This window comes from Neovison vison, chromosome 3 (genome assembly GCF_020171115.1).
Source record: "Neovison vison isolate M4711 chromosome 3, ASM_NN_V1, whole genome shotgun sequence".
In the NCBI taxonomy this organism is placed as follows: Eukaryota; Metazoa; Chordata; class Mammalia; order Carnivora; family Mustelidae; genus Neogale; species Neogale vison.
Window position 1 is genome coordinate 68,589,204 of NC_058093.1, and position 12,904 is coordinate 68,602,107.

General features: G+C 51.6%; 1 protein-coding gene and 1 non-coding gene across 2 annotated transcripts; both read right to left on the reverse strand.

Annotated features, from left to right (window-relative positions):
* DLX2 (distal-less homeobox 2) lies at positions 1 to 3,370 on the reverse strand. The gene is made up of 3 exons (XM_044242342.1): positions 2,685 to 3,370; positions 1,999 to 2,183; positions 1 to 1,509 (listed from the first exon to the last, which is right to left on the reverse strand). Exons 1-3 carry the CDS (start codon positions 3,076 to 3,078, stop codon positions 1,090 to 1,092), a joined length of 999 nt encoding a protein of 332 aa, XP_044098277.1. The 5' UTR covers positions 3,079 to 3,370; the 3' UTR covers positions 1 to 1,089.
* Positions 3,371 to 12,154: 8,784 nt separating this feature from the next.
* On the reverse strand, positions 12,155 to 12,262 carry LOC122903780. The gene has a single exon (XR_006384006.1). It is a non-coding gene; the product is annotated as a U6 spliceosomal RNA (small nuclear RNA).
* Positions 12,263 to 12,904: the final 642 nt, after the last annotated feature.

Below are 12,904 nucleotides of genomic sequence, written 5' to 3' on the forward strand. Positions count from 1 at the left end.
TCCAATGAAAACAATAATTTATTTAAATAATCTCTTCATATTGTAAAATCAACATTAAGAGCATGTTGTTTTCATAATAAATAACCCCAAAATATCTTTCATTTCAAGAACAAAGACTTTAGTATAAGATAAAATAAAACCCAATCAGTAGCTTAGTTAAACTGAGAAAATTTTCAAAGGGAAAAATAAAATGGAGGGGTTGCTGAGGTCACTGCTAAACCGCAGTTTTCACAAGTGGGGGGGTTTACAAAAAAGTCTGAAAAGACGAGTGTTTTTATACAAATAAATCAGTGGGAAAATCTGCACAGACACCTTTATTTACAAACTCTATGTCGAAGTCCAGCCTAACAATCCTGAATAGGTTTTAAAAAAGATAATTTAAACACATTTTTTTGCAGTGTCCACATATTAAAAAATCATTTTTCCCCAACATCAAAATGAGGTCATCCGCAAAGGCACCTAAACTTTTAAAAAAATAAAAATAAAAAAACTCCAAAGGTGATGGATGAGGAAAGAGCTAAGGGAGCGTTCCTGGGGGAGGGGGCGGGATCTAAGGCAGGGCAGAGGGGGGCTCCAAGGACTTGGGACAGCAGGGCAGAAAAAAAGCGGCGGGCCGCCCAGGTCACAGGGGTGAGTGGGGAGGGCGCGCAGGCCGGGGAGGTCAATCAGCCCATCGCTGGAGCTGGGCCTGGGGGCGGGCACGGAGAAAGGAGCCTCAGAGCACCCTGGAAGCTTCGCGGGGCGGGGGAGGCGTCCCTCCCCCCGGACTCAGCTCGTGGCCCGCGGCAAGGAAGGCGCCCGACTGCCTCTCGGGTCGCGGAGGGGAGGAGAGGCATGTCTGAGGCGGGGCTCAGGTCGGAAAGGCGGCCAAGGCGGGCGGCCCTGCCCGGGGCCTCGAAGAACCTTCCAGTTCCGCACCGCTCAGAGGCAGCGCGAGGAAGCAGGGCCCGTGGCGGGCCCTCCCGGGCCTCTCCTCACAGAGGGTGGGAGGCGTCCTCGGGCCAGCTGGAGGGACCCTCCGGCTCTCCGGGCGAGCACTGAGGATCACCGATCTCTGCTCTGTCAGTCTCCTGCGTAGTGTCCCTCGGGTTAGAAAATCGTCCCCGCGCTCACCGGGGCGCCCCCGCCGCCGTGGTGGTGGTGGTGGTGGTGGTGGTGGTGGTGATGGTGCGGCTGCGGGGTCTGCGTTGGGTGCAGCAGGGGCGCGGCGGCCTGCAGGTGTGAGGCAGGGCCGGAGGCCTGGTGGTACCACGGGTAGTTGCCCAGGAAGGCCGAGGCCGCGCTGCTCGGGCTGGAGCCCGAGCTGCCGGCGCCGCTGCCGCCGCTGCCGGGGCCGCCACCGCTCCCCATCCGCTGCGGCGCGCTGAAGTCCCAGGAGGCCGGCGCCGACACGGGCGGCGAAGCACAAGGTGGCGAGGTGCTGGCCCCAGGGTGCTGTTCCGAAGGGATCTCACCGCTTTTCCACATCTTCTTGAACTTGGACCGGCGGTTCTGGAACCAGATTTTGACCTTTGTGGAAAAGGAACCCGAACGTTAGTGGAAGAACCTGGATCTGGGGCAGGGGAGGGGAGGAGCGTGGAAAGCACGCGCGGCAGGCGAGCGGATCACGTGCCGAGGCCTCCGAGGCTGGGATGGCTCCCACTCTATTGGGAGGCAATCTCAGAAAATCGGAGACAGCTGGTGTGGGTGCACCGTGGTGGTGGTGACAGCGGGGGAGGGTCAGGAGGGCCAATGATTTTACCCGCTTAATCAGTACGGCGCGGTAAGACTGCGAAAGCGGCTTTCTGCCCACCCCGGTCCTTTCGTTTTCTCACGCGCGGCGCCCCCCTGGGGATTTCAGCATCAGGAGTAGAAGTTTAGACCGCCCAAGGCGCGGGCCTCGTAATCCTTAAAATTACTTTAGAAACACTTTTTTAAAACGTTGTGCTGACCCCGCTTGCTTCCCAGCCACCCCAGGCCCGCGCGCTCCTCGTTCCGCTCCAGGCCGGGAGCCCTCACCTGAGTCTGGGTGAGGCCCAGAGACGCCGCCAGCTCCGCTCGCTCGGGGAGTGCCAGGTACTGAGTCTTTTGGAAACGCCTCTGAAGAGCCGCCAGCTGGAAACTGGAGTAGATGGTGCGGGGTTTCCGGACTTTCTTTGGCTTCCCATTCACTATCCGGATTTCAGGCTCGAGGTCCTCTTTCTCTGCAACGCAACGCAACCGTGAGAACACCACAAACGGGGAGCCCCAAAGACTTCCCGCTGGGCGTAAGCGCCTGGCCTGGGATTTGGCCTGAGCCGGGGAGCGGCTTCTCGGAGACGAGCAGGGCGCTCAGACTCCACTTCGCTAAGTGCGGACTCGCGCCTCCTTGGAACCTGGGAGCTGGATTCTCCAGGAAGGGGAAGAAGGAGCCAACCGGAGAGAAAGAAGGAGCAGGTGGTAAGGAAATGAGTTGCCATGAAGCATGCACCGCGCGCCCACTCGGCCCCCTAAGGCCACCTGGTCCCACCAGCCGAGCCCCGAGGGACCTACCCAGTGACCCTCCGCAGACTGGAGGTTGAGAAGAGTAAAAGGCGCAGGGCGGGCAGGGAGGGAGCAGGCAGAGTACACGGCAAGGGTTCCGGATGGATCCCCGCCCCAAACAATTTTCTCCCACCCATCCCAGGAACTAGACTTGTCACCCTTGACGCCAGCGTTGTGCATACCAGGTTCGTTGTTGGCCGGGGAAGAACTGGTCCCGTAGGGTGCGTAGGAGGTGTAGGCGGCGGTGTAGCCCAGGTCGTAGCCGCTCTTGGCGGAATAAGGGACGTTGTTGAGGCCGCCGGCGTGGTACTGGTAGGAGCCCATGTGCGCGTAGGGCGAGCCCCCACTGCCGCCGCCGCCCGCCGGGTGCTGCTGGTTGGTGTAGTAGCTGCTGTCGGTAGCTGTGGATACCGGCAGTGTGGGCGACTCCTGGGGCTTGTGGAGGCTGCTGCCGTTGCTGCCGCCGGGGCCAGCGCCGCCGCCGCTTGGGGGCTGCTGGTGCTGGTGGTACGTGCTGGAGGCCGTGATCTGGGTCGAGTGCATATCAGCCACCAGACTGTCAAAGACTCCAGTCATCCTGGCCCGGGACGGGAAAGAGCAGGGGTGGCGGGCGCGAGCGGGGAAGCGAGGCGCCTCCTCCGTCTCTCCCTGTCCCCTCCAGCAGCCAATGTAATTACGGGGGGTGAGGGAGGGTGGGGAGGAAAACAAGAAATGTGGCAACGGTCTGGGCAACTCCTCCTCCGGGGGAGGCGATCACCGTGCACTGCTCGGGACAGCTGCCGCCGGCCGCATCCTCTCTCCGCCTCTCTAACCCGCTCGGCTTCTTGCCCAGCGCCGGCTCGGGCGGGGGGCGGGCGGCGGGCGGCGGAGGGGGCAGGGGTGGCGGGGCCAGGCCGGGGCTCCGGGAGGCGGGAGCAGGTGAGCAGCCCAGAGCGGCCTTACGATTGTCTGCGGGGCGGGTTCGGGCAGGGTGGGCATTTAACAGTCGTCACGTGAGCGCCGGGACGTCACCTAGCAACAGCCAATCCCGAGCGCCGGGCCGCGAGGCTCCGGGCGCCGGGGTACGCCCGGCCGGGGGGCTGGTGTCACGGGGCGGGCGCTGCGGCTGCTGCGGTTGCGGGCGCAGACAGGCCGCGGCTGAATGGGAGCAGCGAGGCGAGGGAGTGGGGAAGGGGCGCGGTGGGGAGTCGGGGCGAGGGGCGGGCAGCCGCAGGACGGGAGGCGCGAGGACGGGGACCGGCTCAGGGGAGGAAGACCGGGGGTCTCCCATCCCGTTCTGTGCACGAGCGCCCGCCAGGTCCCGCGACTCGCGTCCTCCAGTCCGAGGTCCGCCTCAAACACGGATCAAAGCGGCACCGAGAGTCGAGCCAGGTCTAGCTCCGCTTTTCCGCGGAGCGTCCGGCGGTTACCCTTGTCAGTCACTCGGCGCTTGAAGTCAATTGATTTAAATGATCCATAAACCACGTATAATAATCCCTACTTCCACATACTTGCTAACCGACCCGCAGGAATATTAGATAATTAATGAGACAATGTTTGAACGATTGTTTTCTTGTTGCTTCCGTGAAAAGCTATATAAATTCAAAAATATTATCACCAACGATATATTTTTTTTAAAGATTTTTATTTATTTATTTGACAGAGAGAGATCACAAGTAGGCAGAGAGGCAGGCAGAGAGAGAGAGGGGGAAGCAGGCTCCCTGCTGAGCAGAGAGCCTGATGCGGGACTGGATCCCAGGACCCTGAGATCATGACCTGAGCCCAAGGCAGCGGCTTAACCCACTGAGCCACCCAGGCGCCCCCTCACCAACGATATATTTGAAACCATTTTCCCTCGTACTTTCCCGATAGGACGAGACTTCGAGCAATTAGGTAGATTTGATGGTGAACTGACAGGCACAAAGCGGCCCCGGGAATTTCCTCTCTAGGTTGGGATGCTAGACCAGATTGACCAGACGGCCTTCAAAGTTCGTTCTAATTCTAAATTCTATATATTTACGACAAAGGATAATTCTTAGGGGAGAGAGGCGTCTCGATACTCCAAGTCTGGGTGAATTTACAGAAACAAATAGAAAAAGTTTTTTTTTTTTTTTCCCTCAAGCGCTTAACCCTATTTTCCAGTTCATTCAGTTAGGACCCTGTTTCGTCCTATCATTGCAATTTCCTCTTAAATCAGAAGTGGCGACTTTCCCCAGAGCAGTGTTTCCTGCTGGCTGGGGACCGTGGCCGGGAGTTGAGGGACGCTCACCTTGACTGGACTCCCGAAGTCCGCAGTTCCCGCAGCAGTGCCGGCCTTGTGGCGCCACCTGCTGGGGGTGTGCCTGGTTGCAGCGGGCCCACTAGACGGTCTAATCACGCTGAGGCGCCAGTCTCTGAAACCCCCCAAAAGAACAAAATAGTAATTAAAAGCCACAAAATTGTGCTAGTGCGCGCCATCTGAAGCACCCCTTCCTAAAGACATAACATGTCGCTGAAAGAACTTGTTTCAACAACTGCCTAATGGAAAACAAGTTGATACTTTGAAAAATGTGATCTTGGTCTTCTTCCCCCGAAAAAGCAAGTGTGTAATTAAAACTCCAGCATCCACACAGCTCGCTCTCTGCGGAATAATGAGGAAGGTAATCCACCTTCAAATCTGCCAGGATTTAGTTCCCAGCCTGCCTTTTGGTTGAGGAAGGCCCCTTGATGGAGCCTGGTGAACTCGTTAGAAATGCTTTGGGAAGTGGGGCTCACCACGGAGGGACAGCCTTTATAACGGCTGGGCTCAGCCTGCTGTTTTGTGGACCCTAGTTACAAAACTGAACTCTAGATATTTAACCAGTATTGCCTTTTGGTGTCTTAACTCCAAATTCCAAGTCTTTTTGTCAGCACAGTGGTAGCTGCTTTGGCCCGATATAAACATTTTCCCCTCTGAAAATGAAATATAAAAGAGACAATTGCCCTAGTTTTGCCTTCTCTCTGCTCCTTTGTTCCCACTCTAAGCATGTCCTCTGGGCTTTTTCATGGTGGCAAGTTTGTTGTATTATGTTATCTATGAGAACCTCCATTAATAACCTAAAGTCTAGGTCAGCTGAGATCTGGAAAATGGCATCTCCCTGGAAGGAAATATGACTCCAGTTTCTCTTTAACTGGAAAACAAGGGGCTGTATGTGTATGTGGGAGAAAAGACCAGAGGCAATGAGCAAGGAGAGAGCAAGAGTGAGGGAACCAGACAGGCTGAACTTACAGCTGCATTTGGAGAATAAAATAAAGACTTGACATATTAAATCTGATAATCCAGACACAAAACTGGGTTTGGCCAATAGGATCTGGTCACCAAATCATAATATCCTAGTGATTTCCTCATTTTGGTCTAAACTCAGGGAGACAGTATCCTAGAGAATGGGACACATTTGTCCACAGTTCAGAGCAGAGGGACATCCCCCTCCACAGTGATCTGAGAAGGGTAGAGGGGGCACTTACACTGAGTTTAGGGGAACACCACTGTGTGGCCACACTCCCTCCTCAACCTCAGAGCACTCTCCTTCCCCTTTTCTACTTTTGGTTTTCTCCATTGGCCTGGGGAGTCGTTTATTCTCCAGAGAATTAGACAAGATTGCGGGTAGTAGGGGAGCTCAGTGTTTCTGCTCTGGCCTCCTACACTCCAGTCCCATCACCAAGACATTCTCACTTTGAATACTCTGCCCATCATCTCTGGCTGCAGCACTTCATGTGGTCACAGAGTCCCACCGTGTCCTCCCAGAGAAGCCTTGAGGTAACTCTTGTCAGACATGGATGGAATCATTGTTCCCATGGCACAGAGGAACACTGAAGGTCCAGGGTAGAAATGACATTCTTTGAGTCAGGTACCCCTCCTTTCTCTGTTGTTGTAGATCAAATAGCAGGGTACTTATTCCGAGCCTTGGTGAACAGCTGGAGAACAGGTCTTCCATGCCTTGTTTTCAGCTCCTGACCTACTGCTGGCCTGGGCTTCCCTGGCCCGATGCACCACCACCTCTGCTCTACCACTGGGCATCCTCCATTACACTGAGGGGTCCTGTGGGGGAGAAGATGCCCCCTGTCGGGAGCATGTGATGCCCTCTTTGCACAAAGGGTTAGGCTCACTCGAACTTGCCTAGTCTCCTGGTGGGGGGAGTGTCAGATGCACTGTTGTGGGACTGCTCCTTGTCCCCCACTTTGCACTTTCCCATAGAGGGTCCCTGGGACATGGGTTTCCAGGCCACTGGTCCCAGAGGCATTCTCTCTTTTTTTTTTTTTTTTTAAGATTTTATTTATTTGACAGAGAGATCACAAGTAGGCAGAGAGGCAGGCAGAGAGAGGAGGAAGTAGGCTCCCTGCTGAGAAGAGAGCCCAGGACCCTGGGATCATGACCTGAGCTGAAGGCAGAGGCTTAACCCACTGAGCCACCCAGGCCCAGCTGCCACCCCCCCCCACCGCCCCAGGCATTCTTTTGTGGTTTTATCCCTCTAGAAGTTCTAGGAAATATTTTGGGTTTGTTCTAGAATTCAAAGACCTTGGGAGAGGTTGGGAGTTTATGGGAGCCTGCCATCTCCATCTTTCCAGGACCATACTGGCGTGCTCTTGTCTTTTCTTCATTGGCCACTGTATCTTCTAGGGGACAACGCTTGCCCAATCCTTTTGCATTGCTAGTGTCCACAACTGCCCCCCACCTCATTCCTAATGGAACCTCCAGGGTTTTGGGGTGCGGTCAGCTCCTCCCAGTCCCTTTGCCCGCTAGGCAGATGAGATATCTGACTCGGGGTCTGTGTACCAGGAGCCTGCTTTTTTTCTTGTGTAAACTAGCTGGAAGTGCATAATGGAAACACACCCACTGCTGATGTGGGGACCTCGAGAAAACCTTTGGGGGACACACAGCTGACTTGTCATTCAAACCGAGGTCTGGGCCACAGAGGCAAGGTTGCTGCAGCTTCTCGCTGGGTTTTTGGCCTGGGGCTCATGGGGGAAGGCGGTACTACCCCTACCTTTTCCAGGCCAGGTTCTTCCAGCAGAATGCAACGCGGCAGCTGAAAAGGGGGCACGGACAGTCCAGAACGCACTCCTCCGACCCCAGGAGCAGACTGGAAGGAGAGTGGTCTCTCAAACACCAGCAGGAGCTCAAGCACTGAGTGTGGGGATGGCAGGGCAACCCTGGGAAAATCCTGCAACAGATTCGAGGTCAATGGAGAGGCCCTGAGGCGTGCACTTTCGCCCCGCTCCCCAGCAGGAGACCCTGCTGTTTCCGCCACGGATTACCTTTCTATTTGCTAGTGTGAGTAAACCAAAAGGACTTGAACACTGAACACGAATAAGTCGATACTTCACGTTCACATCCATGACCTTTCTGAGGGACGTTGTGGCGCTGAATGTGTAGTTCAGCATGCTTCTAGAATTTTCGGATCCAATTTAGCCTTCCGCCTTCTACGTCTTGCTGACTCCCTCCCCGCTCCCACCCCCCAGTCCCATTTCACTTTATGGACAACTCAGTGGTTAAGGAGAACAAAAGCTAGGGTTCCTGGCCCTCGAGGTTACCCAGCATGGGCCGAGGCTCTGAGGTGCTAAGCCTGTGGCTTCACCATGGAGTCTGGGCTCACAACTTGGTTACCAAGAGCTCAGGGGGCAAGCAGCAGTGCGCCTGGGGAAACGCAGTAGTTCTTCGATGGCTACAAGCTGCCAGATTTCGGTGTCCAGGTGGCGAAGGCCACGAAGGCGGATGGAATAAGTTACATTCCCCATCCCACCCCGAAAGACACCAGAGACCGCTGGGAGGAGTACTTTGCGCTTGGAGCAGCACTCAAATTGCGTAAGGAGCAGGGAGGTGTGCACATGGCTCACAAGCTTCGTCCTCGGACCTGAAAGAAAACCGCCCCCATCTTCCCCACTCCAAATCCCAGCCTCAGCTCCCCGCACTGGTTGCACCACGCAACCACGTCGGGGAACTTTTGGGCGCCGGCAGAGGTGCCCTGCGCTCCCGGCTGCGCGCAGGGGCCGGGAGGGCAGCGCTGCTGTCGTCTGGAACCTCCTGTCCTCTGCCTAGGGCTCCAGGCTGTCAGGTTGAAACCGCAGCTCCTCCCAGAAGAGCGGAGGAAGGTTAAACCTCACCACCCGAGGCTCACAGCGCTGGGATGTCAGTTACCGCTCGCTTCTGGAACTTTCAGAACCCATTTTGCCTTCTGCCTTCCAGGTCTTAGATTCTAGTCAAGTCCCTTTTACTTGGTCTATTCAGTGGTTAAAACTTGCGCGTGGGCACCCTCGTATCCACACACATTCCACCAAACGGGGAGAGCTTGTAAAGAACCCTTTGAAACTCCCGAGTATCCTTTTGGGTACAGGGACTCCTTTCTCTCCTCTCCCTTCCTCTCCCGCAACCCCACCCCACACTGCTTCTTCACCCACTAGAGTTGTGCCAGTTCATGGGGTTGCAAAGAGGATGTGTTCACGCATGGAATAGGAGCCAGATTCCACTGAGCTGAACCACTGGTTTCTGTCTGGTCTTTGGAGAAGGACTTATTTTTTTCTGTGCTTCATTGTTTGCATCTGTAGAACGCTGGTAGTGACAACAACAGTACTTCCCTCATGGGATTACTGCCTGGGAACACATCATTACACGTTGCTGCCTCATTTATCTGGAGAATTCCGCATTCTCTGACCTGGGTTCCACAAATGTTAAGAGGCCAAGGCAAGGGTGTTTGCCCACTTTCTTCTCCAGTGAGAGAAAGTCATCAGGAGCTGAGAACCGATGCGGCCTCCAGGCTCCAGGGAACTAGAGCAGGGCTGGGGACCTGGATATGGGCCTCCAGGGGTGGCAATGCTTGGTCCAGGTGCTTTGGAAAGAGGTCAGAAGTGGGGAGGCTGCCTGCAGCGCTGAATGTAGGAAAGGTTCAAAAGCAGCTTCGAACCCATGCAGCATTGCCCTACCCTCTTGCAGTCTGCTGGGCAGAGTATCAGTCTGTGAAGTCTTAGGTAGTTTCACTGTGTGGCATACCCAGGCTGTTTCTGCTCACCTCTCTGAAAATGCAGAGCGGGTGGGGGTGGGGAGGAGGCCTGCAAATTAGTCATAGGAAATTGTCCCTCTGGTAAATCCCTGGCTTCTTGCATCCTTTTTTAATTAAAAAAATTATTATTGTTAAAAAATTACAAAGTAATACAGAGTGGTTATTAGAGAATCAAATGGTATTAGAAATATAGTAGAGTGGTGAAAAGTAGAGACTTCTAGGCTTAAATCCTGACTTGGCCACTTTAAAAAAAAAAGATTTTATTTATTTATTTGACAGAGAGATCACAAGTAGACAGAGCAGAGAGAGAGAGGGGGAAGCAGACTCCCCACTGTGCAGAGAGCCCTGTGAGATGGTGAGATGAGATGTGGGGCTCCATCTCAGGAGATCATGACCCAAGCGGAAGGCAGAAGCTTAACTCACTGAGCCACTCAGGCGTCCCTAAGTTGGCCATTTGTTAGCGGTATGACCTTGGGAAAATTTACTGCTCTGTGCCTCAATTTAATGTTTAATCAGAGTAAAACTTCATGATTTGGACTAGTAATGGGTACTTGTGGACCAAGTGCTGCCTCCAAAAACTCTGAAAAACAATCTGAGGGGTTTGAAGTGGGGGGGGTGGGAGGTCGGGGTACCAGGTGGTGGGTATTATAGAGGGCATGGATTGCATGGAGCACTGGGTGTGGTGAAAAAATAATGAATACTGTTATGATGAAAATAAATAAATTTAATTTAAAAAATCTGATTTTGGGGAAAACACAGCTAGACCATCATTTCCCAGTTTCCATCGCAGTTAGGAATAATGATGTGATTCAGTTCTAGGCAATGAATGGAACTTGAGCGGAAGTCATGTCTGCCCCTCCTAGGATGGAAGTTAGCACAGCATTGAGACTCCTCCCTTCTCTTTTCACCCATTAGCTGGCTAACACCAGCCCCAACTATGCCCTAGGGGAGTCACTTAGGGGACTCTCTGACACTTGTCTTGGAAGGTTACCTGACCAAGAGATAAACTTCTGATATTTTAAACGACTGAATTTTGGGGATCTACTTTTTTAAAAACATTTTCTTTGGAGTTGCCTGATAGAGTGCTTAACATGGGGCTCCAGCGAATTCTATCATGGCCTTGCATCATCACATTGGAGATATATAAGCTTAACTACTGTAACTAATACGACCTTGGAGTCAGGGTAATGACTTTGTCAGCAAAGTATAGAAAAAAAAAATCCAGAATACCTTTTGTCTGTGAAAACTAGACCTTGTATTGGGAGGTGAGCATAGAACTGAAACGATTTGATTCCTAAGTGCATTCAGTCCATGGATAGAAATAGGTTAGCACAACTGGTGGTTATCATTAGGAACACGTCTTTTTTTTTTTTTAAGATTTTATTTATTTATTTGACAGACAGAGATCACAAGTAGGCTGAGAGGCAGGCAGAGAGAGAAAGAGGAGAAAGCAGGCTCCCTGCTGAGCAGAGAGCCCGATGTGGGACTTGATCCCAGGACCCTGGGATCATGACCTGAGCCGAAGGCAGAGGCTTCAACCCACTGAGCCACCCAGGCACTTCAGGAATGCAAGTCTTAAAATGATTGTTAGTGAGGTTCTGGCAGGTCTAAGCCCAAATCGTATGTATTTCCTTTAAAAGGTGACAGGTTGCAAGGTTTGCAGCCTGCCACGTGGGGTCCTCCCTTCCATGTCAATGTCACTCTTACCTTGGGGCACGTGCTTATTATGCTTAGAGTTGTCATGAGGTGATAAGCCCACTTCCTACTGTAGTCTGTACCAGTACCTAAACTAATGGGATGAGCCACAGTGAAGGCAATACAAAGGCTGGAAGTACTAATAATGAAGTAATTTAAAATTAAAACAAAACAAAACAGTAGGTTTCCCACTAATAGGGCCCAAATAGCTGTCCTAATATTTTGAAGAAAGTATGCAAATACAAGTGAAAGGACTTGGAGATGTTATTTTGGATGATTTCAAGATATTATTTTTCGCTTATTTTCCAGTCCTCAGCTGTGTTCCCCTGGCCCATGTTACCACATACTTAAGTTCTAGATTGATAACGTTCTTTGGTTCCATTTAGAGCCAAGCATAATTTATCTCCCCCTTCCAGAAAAGGTAGACCACTAAGGAGCCATGCCAACCAAGCCTGTTGCCTTGTATAAGACTTTGATGACACCCAGTGGTCATTTGTGGTCTTCCTCTACATCATCCCAATTCAGAGTGGAGCCAACACATTGTACATATTAGTATAAGGAAGGTGCTGTTTGTTTATGAAATAATACAAAACAGAACTTCATTAAAGCATGAATACCAAAACCCAGACACATTCTACGGAGGGAGACATCTTGTGAAGGAAGTGTCAGCTAGACTTCATGGCCTCAACTGTTGTGTCTTTTTCTTTTTAAGATTTTATTTATTTATTTGACAGACAGAGATCACAAGTAAGCAGAGAGGCAGGCAGAGAGAGAGGGAAGCAGGCTCCCTGCTGAGCCGTAGAGCCCGATGCAGGGCTTGATCCCAGGACCCTGGGATCATGACCTGAGCCGAAGGCGGAGGCTTTAACCCACTGAGCCACCCAGGTGCCCCTTCATTTTTGAAAAATTTTTAAATATTTTTATTAACATACAATGTATTATTTGCACCAGGGGTACAGGTCTGAAAAAATATGGACCATTTCATGAATTTGCGTGTCATCCTTGTGCAGGGGCCATGCTAATCTTCTCTGTATCATTCCAATTTTTAGCTTATGTGCTGCCAAAGCAAGCACCACTTTTTTTTTTTTTAAAGTAAGTTCTATACCCAATGTGGAACTTGAATCCATGACCCTGAAATCAGGAGTTGCATACTCTACTGACTATGCCAGCCAGGCACCCCTCACTGTTTTTTGGTAAGTCAACTGGGTATTTCTGAGAAGTCCATTTTATTTTTTATATTGGCTTTTAGTTATTTTTCTTTGTAGTTTTGTTTCAAATAGTTGCTGTGGGACTACAGTATATATCCTTAAGTTTTCAGAGTCTACTTAGAGTTATCGTACAGTTCACATAAAATGTGAACATTTTGCAACCACTCAGTTTCATTGACTCCAATCTTTTATGTGAGAAATCAGCAAAGTGTGGCTTTTAGGCCAAATCTTGCCCTGTACCTGCTTTTGTTTAATTGCAGTACAACTACATCCATTCCTTTATGTGTTGTCTATGTCCACTTTCATGTTATGATGGCAGAGTTCAGTATTTGTCACAGAGATTATAATGTTTATAGAATTTAAACTATTTCCCATCTGGACCCTCATAGAGAAAATTTGTTGATTCCTGCTTTATGCTATAGTTGTCATGTGCATTAATATAAGTATGCTATAAATACCACAATACTTTGTTATAATTTTTCTTTACAGAGTTAGATGTACTTAAAT